The sequence below is a fragment of the Lagenorhynchus albirostris genome, chromosome X, assembly GCF_949774975.1.
Source record: "Lagenorhynchus albirostris chromosome X, mLagAlb1.1, whole genome shotgun sequence".
NCBI classification, from domain to species: domain Eukaryota; kingdom Metazoa; phylum Chordata; class Mammalia; order Artiodactyla; family Delphinidae; genus Lagenorhynchus; species Lagenorhynchus albirostris.
In genome coordinates, this window is record NC_083116.1 from 131,377,100 (window position 1) to 131,394,272 (window position 17,173).

The 17,173-nt window shown below is 55.5% G+C and overlaps 1 protein-coding gene across 1 annotated transcript in view; it reads left to right on the plus strand.

The window, feature by feature from the left end:
- The window catches only part of P2RY8 (P2Y receptor family member 8), a 19,615-nt gene extending 9,542 nt beyond the window's left edge, over positions 1-10,073 (plus strand). The window contains exon 2 of the mRNA XM_060138581.1: positions 8,985-10,073. Coding sequence (XP_059994564.1) covers positions 9,012-10,073 — 1,062 coding nt within the window. The 5' untranslated portion in view covers positions 8,985-9,011. The remainder of the gene's footprint in view (positions 1-8,984) is intronic.
- Positions 10,074-17,173: the final 7,100 nt, after the last annotated feature.

Consider the following 17,173-nt stretch of genomic DNA (forward strand, 5'->3'; position numbering starts at 1 on the left):
CCTGGCGTCCCGACCCTTGAGGGAACGGCCAGAATTCCTGGGCGTGATGGTTAGATTCCAGACCAGCCTTGTGTTCCCTCCACCTCTGCAGCATGGGTGCCCGGGGTGGGCGGAGGGGGTCTTCTCTCCCAAAACCAAGGCCTCAGCCTTGGTGCTGGAGGGGATGTGGCTAAAACTGGAACCCTCACCCTGGGATGCACTGAGGTCAAAGAGCACTTAGAAATAATCTCCCTGATGCCTGAAGTTGGCTGAGTGGGGGTCTGCAAAAAACATCTCCACGTCCTGGCCTCCAGAGCCTATGAATGTGATTTGTTTGGAAGCAGGGTCTTTGCAGATGTGACGAAATGAAGGATCTGCAATGAGGTTCTCCTGGACTTGGGGTGGCCCTACATCCCACGACAGGGTCCTTCCACAAGTGTGTCAGACAGTCGGTGACCGTGAGCTATTCTTTAAAAGCCTACTGATTAGTACTGATTATTGGCACCTATGTAAGGATTCTGGAAAGACAAGTGCATCAAATGTCATGATCAAATTCCAGGAGAAACTCTCCTGTTATGAGCTGAGCTGTTTATCGGGCTCTTGCCCAGTGGGAGGGTGTGGTGAATTGAATGGTGTCCCCCAAGATTCATGACTACCCAGAACCTCGGGAAGGGGTATTATTTGGAAACAGGGCCTTTCCAGATGTGATGAAGTGAAGGGTCTGAGATGAGGTCCTCCTGGAGGAGGGTGACCCTAAACCCAATGACAGGGTCCTTCTAAGATACAAAAGGTGAGAGACACAGACACAGAGCAGAAGCCCCATGAAGACAGACGCAGAGACGGGAGGGACGTGGCCACAAGCCCAGGGACGCCTGGAGCCCCCAGAAGCTGGAAGAGGCGGGAAGGACCCTCCCCTGGAGCCTCTGGAGGGAGTGCGGCCCTGGGACACCTTGAGCTCAGACGTCTGGTCCCCAGGATGGGGGAGGATGGCTGCCTGTTATTGCAAAGCCCCCAGCTTGCGGGCATTTGTTAGGACAACCCAGGACACCCCCAGTTACTGACCTAGTTAATATTTATGGGCACACCCCAGTTTATGACATGCTTCACCATCACTGGGTCACTTGGTACCCTGGCAACCCTCAGAGGATGAGTCTCTATCCCCGATGTGACACATGAGGACACTTGAGTGTTTGGGTGGGGAGACCCCACGCCACTCGTTTTCCGAGCACTTCCCACATCGGTCAGCTGTTAGTGCAGCGTGGCTCCGTCATCCTGAGTCTGTTGAACAACATCTGCGGGGTGGGAGCTGTCCCGGGTACGAGAGGAACCAGTGGTCCCTGCAGCGATCAGCCGGGCAGGGCTGCTCAGCCCATGTGCATCTCAGGAGTGAATATTCTATGTACCACGAGGCGCCATCCATTTGGAGGCTCCGACATCACCCGCTCTCTGAAGCAGTGGCCCTTGAACGCTTCGGGGCTGAGGCTCCCGTGGCAGAGCACCACAACCCCAAGAAACCCAGAAGGAAGGCCGGTCCACGCTGCACAGGGCCGGGTCGCGGCTTCCCAGGGTCCAGACCCTCCAGTCCCCGCCACTGTGAGTTTAGCCCCAGCACTCGGGAAACACTGGCTGTGATGGTTGAAAGGATATGGGGGGGCGGTCCCCAAACGGCACTCATCCCTTTGACTCAGGGGTGCTTTTCACCTCCCCACCTGAGTAAGACCCACCTCAACAGAGATGGAAGGACCACTGTACTCAGCATCTCCAAACTTCATGTCGGGAGTGGTCCCAGGTGACCGATAAGCAGTTTGGTTCACAACAAACAAAAAGTGGAAACCCAAGTGTCCATGGATGGATGGATGGGTGGATGGGTGGATGGATGGGTGGGTGGATGGATGGATGGGTGGGTGGGTGGATGGATGGGTGGATGGATGGATGGATGGATGGGTGGATGGATGGATGGGTGGATGGATGGGTGGGTGGATGGATGGGTGGATGGATGGATGGATGGATGGATGGATGGGTGGGTGGATGGATGGATGGGTGGGTGGGTGGATGGATGGGTGGATGGACGGATGGATGGATGGATGGATGGGTGGATGGATGGATGGATGGATGGATGGATGGGTGGATGGATGGGTGGATGGATGGATGGATGGATGGATGGATGGGTGGATGGATGGATGGATGGGTGGATGGATGGATGGGTGGATGGATGGATGGATGGATGGATGGATGGGTGGGTGGATGGATGGATGGGTGGGTGGATGGATGGGTGGATGGATGGATGGATGGATGGGTGGATGGATGGATGGGTGGATGGATGGGTGGGTGGATGGATGGGTGGATGGATGGATGGATGGATGGATGGATGGGTGGATGGATGGATGGGTGGGTGGATGGATGGGTGGATGGATGGATGGGTGGATGGATGGATGGGTGGATGGATGGATGGATGGATGGATGGATGGATGGATGGATAAACAGCATGGGGTCCATCCACACAGCAGAATATGACTCAGCCGTGAAAAGGAGCGAAGCCCCGACACAGGCTACAGCGTGGATGGACCTTGAACACACGATGCTCAGTGAGAGAAGCAGACACCGAAGGACACACGGTGTGTGATTCCGTTGATAGGAAACGTCCAGAACAGGCAAATCCACAGACACAGAAGGCAGATTAAGGGCTGGGGGAGGGAGATAGGGAGAGACTCTTAATGGGGACGGGGTCTCCTTTCAGGATAATAAACACTTTCTAGAAACAGATAGAGGCGATGGTCCCAAAACGTTGTGAATGTGCTCCGTGCCACCGAATGGTCCACTTTAAACATGGTCACTCGTGCGACACATGAATTTGAACTTAATTTGTAAACCTGTATCCATGTGCGCTGGGGCAGGGGAGTGTGGGGTGATGGCCGTGGTGTGCAAGGTTTCTTTTCGAGACAATGAAAATGTTCTGGGATCACGTGATGGGGGTGGGTGCACATCTGCAAATCTATGAAAAACTGCTGCAGTGTGCATTTTTAAAAAGATTTTATTTTATTTACTTATTTTTGGCTGTGTTGGGTCCTCGTTGTTTTGCGCACAGGCTTTCTCTAGTTGTGGCGAGCAGGGGCTACTCTTTGTTGCCGTGCGCGGGCTTCTCATTGCGGTGGCTTCTCTTGTTGCGGAGCACGGGCTCTAGGCGCGCGGGCTCAGTAGTTGTGGCTCGCGGGCTCTAGAGCGCAGGCTCGGTAGTTGTGGCGCACGGGCTTAGTTGCCCTGCAGCATGTGGGATCTTCCCGGACCGCGGCTCAAACCCATGTTCCCTGCGTTGGCAGGCGGATTCTTAACCACTGCGCCACCAGGGAAGCCCTGAAGTGCCCATTGTAAATGGGGGAACTTGATGATCTATAACTTACAGCTCAATTAGACTATTAAGAAAAAAGAGACCAAGACGGGGGGCGGGGGGCCTGCAGGGGGATGCACGGGAGCCCTGGACACCTGAGACGCAGCTGAGTCTGTGTCTCAGAACTGCCTGCGGTTTCCTGCAGAGAACAAGCCAGAACTTCCCACCCGCCGCCTCCAGGCCGCCTGCTTCGGGCAGCCCTGTGTCCGGTGCCTTTTGCAAGAGCCACCTCTGCTCGCCCAGCGCCTGGGGAGCGTCTGGCGGCCACCAGTGGCTGTTCGTTGCTCGTTTCACAAAATTTCCATCCTGTCACCGCCCAGACCTCCTCCAGGTCCAAACCACAAACGCCGTGGGTTTCAGAGAAGCCGGCATCTGTTAGAGGTGATTTCTTTATTAATCAGCCGTGATCTCTGCAGCCGGCGGCAGGCTGGGCTTCCGGAGCCCCAAGGGAGCTGCCTGCCCTCCCCTGAGATGGTACAGGTGAAAGCACGGGGGGGCGCCCACGGCGGGGGGAAGGCAGCAGCTACAGGGCTGCAGAGGGTGGCCGGAGCCTCCTGACATCCACATGGGTTTTCTGCAACCCATGCAGGGCAGCCGCGTGTTATGCAAATTCACACTCTTTTGAAGCTCCCACCTGGAGGTTAGGACAGATCAAAACCCCTGGGGGGTGGGGGTGGCATTCATAACTGTTTGAGCAGAAATGGAAAAAGGCCTCCCAAATGCCGCCCCGCCCTCGGAATTCCACTCGAGGGGGATGGGTTCTCTGTCTGAAGCTCTGTCCCTCGTCGATCTTCTCAGACCACCCCCCCATCCCCCGGGGACACACGGCAGCCTCCCAGGTCACCCCCCACCCCCGTCTTCTGTAAATTACCGGCATCTCTCCCTTCCATGGGTCCCGCTGTAGCAGCCACGGGGATCCCAAGAAGTACGGCTCCCTTTTCCTCCTGAAGCCGAGGATGGATGGAGGTGGGTGGCTGTGAGGAGGGGCCCGTACCCACCCCCCGCAATGACCATAGGATGGCACCTGGCCGTGAGCCAGCAGAGCTGAGCGCTTCCCACTCAAAGCGAAACCCCGGCCATTTTTAGGTGGGTTTGCGGAAGCTCGCTGTGCACACACGCACCACAGGTGGCACGGCTCCTGCAGAGGAAGAAAGACCAGGGCAGGAAGGCTTGAAAGGGGAGTTGCAATCAGCTCAGAGTCGAAGGCTGGGTCCTGGCCTCGCCGGTGGCTCAAGGACCACGTTTCCCGCTAACAGACATCCAGGGATGGACGCCCCTGTGACCATGTCGGGACAAGTCAAACTGCAGTGCGGATGGGAGCCGTGGCTGTCTTAGGGTCCTGTGCCCGGCTGAGCCCCCCGCCCTGATTTCAGGAGCCCCGGCATCGTACACACTCGCGGTCAAATGCAGAAGGGACAGCCTCGGCCAACGGCAAAATAGCAACGCGGTCATCCCCGGCGGGATCTCGAGAAGAGAAGTAAGAGGTACGGTGAGAAACACAGACCTCGAAACCCCAAGCCGATGGCAGAGTTTCCTCTCGTGGGGTGTACGCTGGGCTCCAGGGAAAGACCCCCAGGCTGGCTAAGACCCCGCCAACTTTTACACGACGTGCTGTTTGCACAAGCTTGCAGCTCCGGTTTCCGAGTCCCAAACCCTCGGGGGCAAAGGGCTTCTCCAGGTGACCCCAGCCAGAAGGAAACTCTGGATTCAAGTGGAGCGAGTCAAAACCCAGGTGAACCCATCAGGGAGACCTAAGAGCCAGATGCGGGGTCCTGTGAGGTGCGGTGCGGGGAATACACACCTGTGACCACCGCCGTGTCACCACCACAGCTCGCATGTAGCCACGGGCTGAGGCCATCAGTATAATGTCTGTCTGGGTCAGTTCGGGCAGCTATCACAGAATATTGCAGACGGGGCAGCTTAAACAACAGACATTTACCTCTCCTAGTCCCGGAGGCCGGATGTCTGGGATCAAGGTGCCAACGGGGTCACGTTGTGGTGAGGACCTCTTCCTGGCTTGCAGATGGCCCCTTACAGGAACGTGGCATCCTGGGCAGATCCTCAGCACAACAGCACACCTAACGGTCCCTTACAGCATCCTTAAGCCATGTCCTTGACCCCCACCAGCTGTCCCCACCCCGTGGACTCCAGGTCAGGTGGCCCAGCTTGAGTGCCATCTTTGAAAGTGAGAAAACACACACGCCGCGCTTCTCTTTCTTCCTTTTGTGTTTGTTTGTGTGTTTTGTTGGGGTGTTTTTGTTGCTGTTTTTCCTACTTTAAGTGTTAAAGCTCTTTTGTCCGGCATTCGAAGAAAGAGAACTCCGGTGTCCTCCAGGTCGATAGGGCAGCAAAACCGTCACCCAGACTTTGAAAACCAGCAAAAGTGAACAGTGCGCCGCCTTTGGTTTGCATTTACATAAGAAATTAGAAAGAAAGTGAAACGGGGACCCGCTGTGCCCAGAAGGCGGGGTGTAGGCAGCCCCAGGGATCCCTTGTCCCCGCCGGGCCCGGGCCCTCCCTCTCTGCGGCTCTGAGGGGCCGGCAGTCAGGAGTGGGGTGTGCGGACAGCTGGGTGGACTTCTCTGTCACGGGGGCGGGGGGCAGATCCGCGGGAAAAACAAGTTCAGGAGCGCGAGGCTCAGGTGTCAGCAGCTCAGAGCCCACTGGCTCCGGAGGGCATCCAGGGCATCTGCCCGCACCTCAGTTATGCCCATATTTGCAGGAGGGACCCGGCGTGCTGGGACCTGGCATCGGCATGGCTGCCCGGCCCAGGGCTCTGGGGCTCTGCTCCAGACTCTGCTCTGTGAGCTCTGAAGGGCAGGCTTGGTGCTCCCCAGCGGCTCCAGGCAAAGAGCAGGGGCTTTCACGCCATGAACGTGGGCAGGAGACCCGGCCACTTGTCCCCAGCTGGTTTTGGTTTTAACGTTTCTGAGAAAGCGCGGCGTGAGGACCTGGTGGGAGGTGCCGCCGTGGGCAGGGACCTCCCACCTCTGTTATCCCGAGCGCTCTATGGAAGGGTCTGGAAATGCAAACCCACTGTCTCTTAACAGGAGGGTCAGCATAAAAGTAACGAGCATCTCGTCATGGTCCCCCAGCCCCAGGAGGGCCCTCAGGACCATTGGCTCTGTATCATCAGGGCTCTCCGGAGGAACAGAAACCAAAGGATGGAGAGCTATAGAAGTATGTATCTATACACGTGTATATTCAATTGCATGTACATGTATGTGTACACATGTACTACTGCACAGATGTGTATGTATATGTATACATAGACATCCTATGACGTGCATATACACACACACATATATAACCTATGGCATATATACCCTATTGCATTTATATACATATTTATGTCTACATATATACACATAAATTGTATACACATACTTGTGCAATTGAATATACATACACATGCGTGCAATTGTATATACATGTGTATATATATACACACACATGCATGGATATGCCATAGGATATATCTCTGTGTGTGTATACACACACACACACACACACACACACACACACACACACACATATTGGGTTGGCCAGAAAGTTTGTTTCGGTTTTCCCATAAGACCGTACAGAAAAACCCGAACGGACTTTTTGGCCAACCCACTGTATGCAGGCAGTAGGGTGTGTACGTGTATATACACGTGTGTATACATGCAATATGATATATATGCGACCAGATACGTGTGTATATACACACACACGTATATACACACCCATACATACAACTATATGCAAGAGGATATATATACACATAAGTGTACACGTGTATACACACACACAAGCCTATATTTGCACATATACGTACCTACAAATGTAGAATACAATATATACAGAAAGATATTTATCTCAAGGAATTGGCTCACACTGATTGTGGGGCTGGTGAGTCTGAAATCCGCAGGGCAGGGGGCGGGGCTAGAGACCCAGGCACCAGCTGACCCTGCTGTCTGGACTCAGAATTCCTTCTTCTCCGGGAAACCTCAGCGTCTGCTCCTAAGACCGTGACCTGATGGGCAGTTTCCCCCACTCCTGTGACACATATTCCGATCGCATCCTCCTTTGCCCACAAAGAGCCCGTCCTATGCTTGGGAAAAGCCCTGGGAGCTCACGGGGGGGTCAAGACAAGAACAAAGATGCCACACACCCGCCCGACAGCCGTTCCGTCTTCCCCATGGTTTGCAGGGAATGGGCCGCCAGCCGCACGAGGTACCTGGGGCTCTCCATGGGCTCCTGTATTGCTGTGCACTTCCCAGGAGGCAAGGAGGCCGCTGGGGTTCCAAAACCACGTCTGGCGGGGACGGTGGGGACGTGGCACCTGGAAGCAGGTGCTTGCAAGACAGACACCGCTCCCTTCAACCGTGGTCCCCGGATCCCTCGGCTGGGAGCAGCCCGGGGGAGGCTCCTCTGTGGGATCATTGGGGAGGAGCAGAGGATGCTCTGTGTGGTCTGGCGGGGGGAACCCCCAGGACCCCCCATCAGGGCTGGAGCCGGGCAGGGGATCCACTCCCCTTTGCAGTTCGGGAACGTGTCGCCAGCACACCTCCAAGCCCCTTTTCTATCTTCATGTCCTGCTGGTGCTACCGGTGATGTCACAATAAGAGGATTATTGTGACATCACCGGGGAGGGAGGGAGGGAGGGAAGACGTGGGGATGATGTCTCAGGGGCCCCAACATCCACCACCACCCCCGCCCCAAAGGAGCAGCCACAACGGGTGTTCTGGGATTGGGGTCCCGAACTTGGAAGGGAGTGGGGCTGCGGTGTTGGGGTGATGAGCGGTTATGGGCCAAAGGCAGGAGGCCAGGCGCAGGGTGACAGTTACTATCCTGCTGGGACCACGACGCCAGCAGCACAGCACACCTGTGTGGTCGGGGAGGGCAGCCTGCGATGCCCAGCACAGCCCTGGGGTGGGGGGACCCTGACCTCACTGTGTTGCAGTGAAGAAATCGGGGCTCAGAGCATCCGAGGGAAGCTACTTTGCAGGTTGGAAACAGAGTCGTTCCCTTGGTAACTTTGTAACCTTGTACCTCGGCCTCACCGCCCTGCATCCTCATGGCCCCAGCATTGAAGCCTCCGCACCGTGCCTCACAGCACGCTCCCCATGCTTCCAGGTCACAGGAAGGAAGCAAGTTGCCAGGGGAGGGGCAGGAGTGCAGTGACCCAGGGGCAGCTGGGCTGTGGGCAGTTACAGGAAGAGTCCTGTGTCCTCTGGCCCCAGCAGACTTGAGCCCACACCTGCTGCCTGCAGGGACAGGACACGGGGTCTCCACGTCCTGGTGTGGGGTCTCTTTCCCCCCCCCACCCGGTGCAGGATGGAGGGGCAGGTTTGTGACCCCCATGCTGGGTCAGGAGCCTGGCAGCCGGTGGTGGGTGTTTTCATATGGTTCCTTGTAGCTTTTGTGGGTGATGCAGCCCTTGAGGATTTAGCATCTGTTGGGTCTGGGATACAGGTGGAGGGCGGGAAGAGGGACCAGAAGGGAGGGAGGGCCAGCAGAGGAGGAACCGGGAGCTCCCCGCCCCTCGGGCGCCGGGGACCCTCCCATCTCTCCGGCCCTGTGCGGGCAGACCCCGTCGTCCGCCCCTCTCACCCCTGGCGCCCCTTTTCTCTTCCAGGTCGGCCCCCCGACCCCCGGCTCCAGGATGGACATGAACGTGACGCGTCCGGACAACGCCACCCTCCTGATGCTGCGGGACCCGGCCATCGCGGTGGTCCTGCCGGTGGTGTACTCGCTGGTGGCCCTGATAAGTATCCCTGGCAACTTGTTCTCCCTGTGGGTGCTGTGCCGCCACATCGGACCCAAGACACCCTCGGTCATTTTCATGATCAACCTGAGCGTCACGGACCTGATGCTGGCCTGCGTGCTGCCCTTCCAGATCTACTACCACTGCAACGGCAACCACTGGGTGTTCGGCGAGCTGCTGTGCAACGTGGTGACCGTGGCCTTCTACGCGAACATGTACTCCTCCATCCTCACCATGACCTGCATCAGCGTGGACCGCTTCCTGGGCGTCGTGTTCCCGCTGGCCTCCGCCCGCTGGCGCTGCCGCCGCTACGCCGTGGCTGCCTGCGCCGGCACGTGGCTTCTCCTGCTGGCCGCCCTGTCGCCGCTGGCCCGCACGGACCTCACCTACGCCGTGGAGGTGCTGGGCATCGTCACGTGCTTCGACGTGCTCAAGTCCAGCATGCTGCCCAGCGTGGCCATGTGGGCGGTGTTCCTCCTCACCCTGTTCGTCGTGCTCTTCCTCGTTCCCTTCGTGGTCACCGTGGCCTGCTACACGGCCACCATCCTCACGCTGCTGCGCTCGGCCGACCGCCACGGGGAGGCCCGGAGGTCCCGCGCCGTGTGCCTGGCGGCCGTGGTGCTTCTGGCCTTCGTCACCTGCTTCGCGCCCAACAACTTCGTGCTGCTGGTGCACGTGGTCAGCCGGCTCTTCTTCGGCCGCAGCTACTACCACGTGTACAAGCTCACGCTCTGCCTCAGCTGCCTCAACAACTGCCTGGACCCCTTCGTCTACTACTTCGCGTCCCGCGAGTTCCAGCTCCACATGCGGCACTACTTGGGCTACAGGCCCCTGCCCACCGGCAGCCCCGAGGGGCACCTGGAGAGCCTCGCCTCCGGACGCACGCTGTCCGTGCGCTCCGTGGAGGGGCTGGACGCCGCCGGCCGGCCCAGCGTCAAGCGGCAGGAGAGCGTCTTCTGAGCCGGGCGCCCCTCGGGGGCGGGGGCGGGGCAGCCGGGAGAGGGCGGCGCGGGTCCTTCCCCCGCCCTGCGACAATCACCCGCGGCCCCTCCGGGCGCTGGGATTTGGCCGCGTGCCCGTGGACAGGCCACCTCGGGCCCCGTGCTCTGGGGGCCCATGGGTCCCTGCGACATCACCTGGTTCCCCCGACATCACCTGGTTCCCCCCACCCGCCGGAGCCAAGCAAACACGGGGGCTCCCCGGCGGGGATCAGGCTCTCCTTAAATATCCCCAAGCCACAGCCCCCAGACCGGAAGGGCGTCCGTCCCGGAGGTGTGGACCGAGGGTCTCTGGGCGGATGACAAGTTTCTGAGTGTTCGCAGCTACAGCTGCACCTCCCTGACCCGCCTCGGGGTTCAGCTTGCCTCAGGGGGCCCCCTCCGGCCCGTTCTCTGGCTCCGCCTCCGAGCTGAGAACCCCGGGCCACGGCAAGCCGTCCTGGGGGTCTGGAGAGGCTCCTGGCCTGACCCGTGGGATCCTTGGAGGACCAGGGGAGAGTACTGACCACACGAGCCCGTAGCAGGTCTGCTCAGCACCTGGGACGCACCAGTGCCAGCCCCGCTACCTGCGCTGCTTTGGGAAGATAAGGGGCCCAGTCCCCGGACTGCCCAGGATGCTAAACCAGCAGGTTCCCGGGAGGCCGGGATTTGCCTGAAAGAACAAACTTTGGGGTGCTTTGCACATCACGGGGAGATGCACAGGACTGAGCTCAGGGCCCTCTTGGGAAAGGAAAACAGCCCTGCAGCCTATAAGGTGAGACCTTGGCGGGGCCGGCAGGCGGGGGCTCAGGGACCTCCAGGGTGGCTTGGCTGTGGGGCAGGTGACGTCCCCTCCGTGGGTCAGAGACGCGGATGGGGGTTGTGAGCTGATGTTCTGGAAGCACCTGGTCACATTGGAAGAGAAGCAGACATACGTACGCTGGGGTGAACGGTGTCTCGCCAAAGTCCATGTCCGCTAGGAACCGCAAGGTGTGACCTATGGGATCAGGGTGGCCCTACATCCAACGACAGGGTCCTTCTAAGGGGCGGAAGAGGAGAGACCCAGACACACAGGAGAAGAACCGGGAAGACAGAGGCAGAGACGGGAGGGACGCGGCCACAAGCCCAGGGACGCCTGGAGCCCCCAGAAGCTGGAAGAGGCAGGAAGGACCCTCCCCTGGAGCCTCTGGAGGGGGCGCGGCCCTGGGACGCCCTGACCTCAGACGTCTGGTCTCCAGGATGGGGGGAGATGCAGGTCTGTCCGGGGTTTTAGCCTGCAGTTTATGGGAACTTGTCACGGCTGCCCCAGGAGACACACACACTCTGAAATTCTGAGGCTGAGCCTCTGGCTTCTGCTTGGGTGGCTGCAGGAGGGCCCTTGCCTGGTGCTGGCTCCCAGGGTGGGACCTGCTTTGTGGAATCCAGTCCCTCGACTTGGAGGTGCAGCCTGGAGGGCCCCTTCACCGTCCTCCGCCCCAGGCCACGCAGCTGGGGCATCTCCACAGAGGACGGTGTCCGAGCCAGTGTCTGTGTTTACAGGGAGCCGAGAGCCACCCTCGGGAGCCTCAGAGGGACAGCCGGACGTGCCCCTGGGGAAGGACTTGAGCCCATGGGCGCAAGGGACGAGAAAAGGGCACGTGTCCGGGACCTGGATGGTCCGTGCATGGCGTGCTGTCCCCCCGCGCTTCCTGACTGTCCCAAAGGCGAACCCTAGAAAGGCAGGTCAAGGGAGCAACAGTCTGGGGGCGGAAACCCTGAGCCGGAGAGACAGTGGCACCCATGTCTGGGCGTGGGCCTCCAGCGTGTGATGCTACAAAAGTGTGAAAAACCTCAAACCACCCTCACAGGACGTTTTTCTGCTGCTTTGTGATTAGGCGTCACAGTTTGAATTCAGAGGAAGCCAGTCTAGGTAGTAATACCCTCCCCCAGTGGCTGTCACGTCCCTCCAGCCTTTGGGTCCCAGAGGGCTGTGCGAGCCCTTATTTGGTTGGCGGCCACTCAGCCATCCAGGGCTGTCGACGCCCCCATGACTTCTGCATTCTAGGGGCCCCCAGTTCCACCGAAGTTCAGGAGGTCCGACAGGGTCTTTCGAATTGCTGGGAATTTCCATCCAGAACTTCAGGTGACCGTCAGCCTGTCCGAGAGGTCCGTTAGATCATCGGAAATCCCAGGGCGGGATTTGCCCCTCTTTCGGCCTTTTAATAATGGGGTGTGTGTGTGTGTGTGTGTGTGTGTGTGTGTGTGTGTGTGTGTGTGTTCTCCCCACACACTCCTTCAATCTGTTGGCCTCTTAAGCCTCCCGTAAAAGGATAACACATTCGCATGTACGTAGACATGAGAAAAAAACAAGATGTGGTTCTGTGATTCACCTCTTGGGAGGGTGTGGGAGGAAAAACGCAGAGACCCATATCCCTGACTTCTCTCCGTGTGCTGGGCGGACAGGTTTCTCCCTCGGACTCCTGAGACCCCTGCCTGACCAAGACCCTCCCATCTCACGGCCGAGCCGTCCCATGACCCTCCCACCAGGCTCCCTGGAATTTCAAGGATGGCAGAATCATGGTGTTCTGGGCTCCTGGCGTGAACCGGGCCAGCAGAACACGAACGGGGCACGGGTGGAACCCAGGACTGGTTGGGTGGGATGATGGGGACTTGGCCTTGTTAAAGGAGACCCTAAAATGCTGAGGGTGTAAATGAAAACAGTCCTGGGAGGAGTGCTACGATGGCTGATGCTTGCTCTAGAATATGACAGCAAATACGAGCACGCACACATATACCTGCGTGCACACCCATATATGCACACGTCACACACGTGTACACGTGCATGCGCCCACGTCTCTGTGTGTGCACGCGCGTGTGTGCGTTTGTGCCCCCGTATTTGGGGACTGGACGAACGAAAACTGCCAGAATGCTGATAGCTCATAATGCTTGAGCCTGGGTGAAGGGAACACGGGGTTTCATTATGTCAGTCTCTTTACTTGAGCCTGTTTTAAAATATCCATGCTCAAAACAGGTGGTTTGTTGGAAACTCTCGCACGGAGACGTTGATTTATTTTTTCTTCCAGCGTCTGATCTGTCTTCGGAAACCTATACGGTTCTGTAATGCCAATGAGATTCCTTAGTGCTGTTAAAATACCTCTAGGGTAGGAGTGGATGTAAATAAACGTGCAGGGCGGGTTCCTAAGTGGGAGGAGATGTGTAAGATTACTGCTGTGGGACTCACCGATAAAGGCCACAACGGTGGCCCGGAGCTGGTGAGTTAGCCAGCAGGGAGTCGAACCCAGCACCTGCCTCAGAGTCCCATCCCACACCCGTGGGGACCCAGCTTTGGCTGGTAACCCCTGCCGGACATCCCTGGCTAAATCCCTAGTTTACAGTGTGTCCCGTGCCAACCACCGTTCCTTTCTTGCCTTCCTCGTCACCTTGTTGATTTTGTCTGTCACCAAGACCTTCCTACAGCGTAAGTCAAAACCATCAAGACATCCGTCAGCCTGCTCCCCTCCTTGTCCACAATCCTGAGAAAGATGGAAGCTGGAACATCTAAGGAAAATGAGAGGATCGCAGACTGGATCCCAGAAGAGCACGGGGAACACCGGCGAGATTCCAACCCCGATCCCTCCTCGGAAACGGACCAATGTCGGTTCTTCGTTATGGCGGGGATGTCGGGGGTTAACGTGACGGGGAAGGATGGGGGAGGTGGCTGAGGAGCCCCAGTACTATACTGACAAGTGCCCTGTACACCTAGAACTTCCTCAGAATAAACCGTCTATTTTTGTAAGCAAGATGTTCAGCTTGTGCGGTGAACGGAACGGGAGCCTTCAGGGCTGGTTCTGGAGATGCGGGGGGAATTGACCCCATCGGACAGTGATCCTTCATTAAGTGGTTTTCCAGTTTGCCTTTGCAATACCTTCTCTGATGTCTTCATCCAGATAAAACTCGGTGACACCAGCATCGACAGAGGAGAACCAGTAAGGGGGCCTCAAGCTCGGCTGGAGGGCGGGCAGTTTGACATCTTTTCTGCTGTGCAATTTGAAAACAAGTATTTATGCCTCCACCCTGACCTTTCGAGCTAAATATTCATTGTCACTGTCCGGGGAAAGATGATTCAGTGATAAAGGTGCTTCCTGACTGGTTGAACTTGTACATTTCCTTGAAATGCCTAGAATTAGAAAGAAGAAGAAGAAAAAGAAGAATGATTTCTAACTCCAGACACTTGAGGGAAACGTAAAGTTCAACCAATCAGGAAATGACTCCCCCCAAATGGGTAAAGTTTGGGGCAGGGTGAGTCCACACGGTGAATCAGAACTCACTGTGGAGGGGCTTGCTGGTCGGTGGTCAGCCTCTGATGGGTTAACCAAGAGGGGGTTAGGGTGGGGACCTGGGGGGCTTGGTGCACAGGGACCTGGTTTGCACGACCATCTGATGCCTTGTGCTGGATCACCCAGCACAGAAGGTTAAGGGGGAAAAAAATAGGACATTACGATGCTATCAAAACATACATTAGGGGGCTTCCCTGGTGGCGCAGTGGTTGAGAATCTGCCTGCCAATGCAGGGGAGGCGGGTTCGAGCCCTGGTCTGGGAGGATCCCACATGCCGTGGAGCAACTAGGCCTGTGAGCCAGAACTGCTGAGCCTGTGCGTCTGGAGCCTGTGCTCCGCAACCGGAGAGGCCACAGCAGTGAGAGGCCCGCGCACCGCGATGAAGAGTGGCCCCCGCTCGCCGCAACTAGAGAAAGCCCTCGCATGGAAACGAAGACCCAACGCAGCCAAATAAATAAATAAAATTTAAAAAAAAACATACATTAGGATGTCATGTTGATATATACCACATACCATGATATACCATATATATATACAGGGACATGTACATCTACGTACACATAGGTATGTATTAGTTTATATATATGTGCTATGTATTAGTCAGGGGTCATTTTGGTTGTCACCGTGGTGGCGAGGGGTGCTCCTGGCACCTGGTGGGGGGACACCAGGGATGCTGCTCCACAGCCCACAGTGCATAGGACGCCCCGTATCAGAGAGTCACCAGCCCCCAACGTCAGTAGTGTGAGGCTGAGAATTCTGACTAGAATGACTCTATCTGTCATCTATCTATTAATCATCTGTGTATCTATCTATGTATCCATCCATCCACCCATCCATCCGTCATATCTATGTGTCTCTATATTAATAAATAATCTATCTCTAGCATTTATCCATCTAGCATTTATCTAACATCTATTTATCTATCTACGATGTATGTATCTGTGGCCATCCATCCATCCAACTGCCCATCCATCCATTGTATCTATCAATCATCTATTCACCTTATCTATCCATCATCTATCTATCTATCTACTCTATCTATGTATCATCTATCTATCTATCTATCTATCATCTATCTATCTATCTACTCTATCTATGTATCATCTATCTATCTATCTATCTATCTATCTATCTATCATCTATCTATCTATCTATCATCTATCTATCTATCGTCTATCTACTCTATCTATGTATCATCTATCTATCTATCTATCTACTCTATCTATGTATCATCTATCTATCATCTATCTATCTATCTATCTATCTATGTATCATCTATCATCTATCTATCTATCATCTATCTATCTACTCTATCTATCTATCTACTCTATCTATGTATCATCTATCTATCTATCTATCTATATCTATCTATCTATCTACTCTATCTATCTATCATCTATCTATCATCTATCTATCTATCTACTCTATCTATGTATCATCTATCATCTATCATCTATCTATCTATCATCTATCTATCTATCTATCTATCATCTATCATCTATCTATCTATCTATGTATCATCTATCTATCTATCTATCATCTATCTATCTATCATCTATTGTCTATCTATATCTATCTATCATCTATCTACTCTATCTATCTATCATCTATCTATCTATCTATCATCTATCATCTATCTATCTATCTATCATCTATCTATCTATCTATCTATCATCTATCTATCTATCTATATCTATCTATCATCTATCTATCTATCATCTGTCATCTATCTATCTATCTATCATCTATCTATCTATCTATATCTATCTATCTATCATCTATCTATCTATCTATCATCTATCTATCTATCATCTATCATCTATCTATCATCTATCTACTCTATCTATCTATCTATATCTATCTATCTATCTATCATCTATCTATCTATCTATATCTATCTATCTATCTATCATCTATCTATCTATCGTCTATCTACTCTATCTATGTATCATCTATCTATCTATCTATCTACTCTATCTATCATCTATCTATCGTCTACTCTATGTATCATCTATCTATCTATATCTATCTATCTATCATCTATCTATCTATCGTCTATCTACTCTATGTATCATCTATCTATCTATCTATATCTATCTATCTATCATCTATCTATCTATCGTCTATCTACTCTATCTATGTATCATCTATCTATCTATAGCCCTGACACACAACGAGGGGCGATTCGGTCCCCCAGTGGCTAGGACATGCGCAGACGGTCGGTTGTCCCCAACTTGGAGGGCAGCTACTGCCATCTAGTGGACAGAAACCAGACATACTGCTAAATACCCTGCAATCGCCCAGGGCTGCCCCACAAAAATGAATGACCTGACCCCAAACAGCACTAGCGCTGAGGCTGAGAAGTGCCGCACGCCCACTGCGCCCCGTCGACCCCATCTCCGCCCCCCACCGCGCCCCGGGGACCCCTCATCTCCGTCCCCCACAGCACCCGCGGGGACTCCCCCACCGATTCACACGGACACTCCTTTTTTTTCCCCCATCGCCCTCTTAGTGCTCCCAAGGTGCTCCTTGGTCTCCGGGTTCTGAGGACCTGGAGACCGCCCTCGCCCCAGGCCCCCAGCCCGCGCCCAGCTCGCGTCGCCGCCTGCGTGGGGGCGGGGCTTCGTGGGTGGGGCGGGGCTTCGTTCGGGGCCAGCACGGAAGCGGTCCGGAGCCGCTTCCTCCGGGGGGGGGGGGAGGGGGGGAAGGGCGGGCCCTGGGTGGGGCTTCGTGGCGGTGGGGGGGGGGTGAGGCCTGGGCGGAGCTC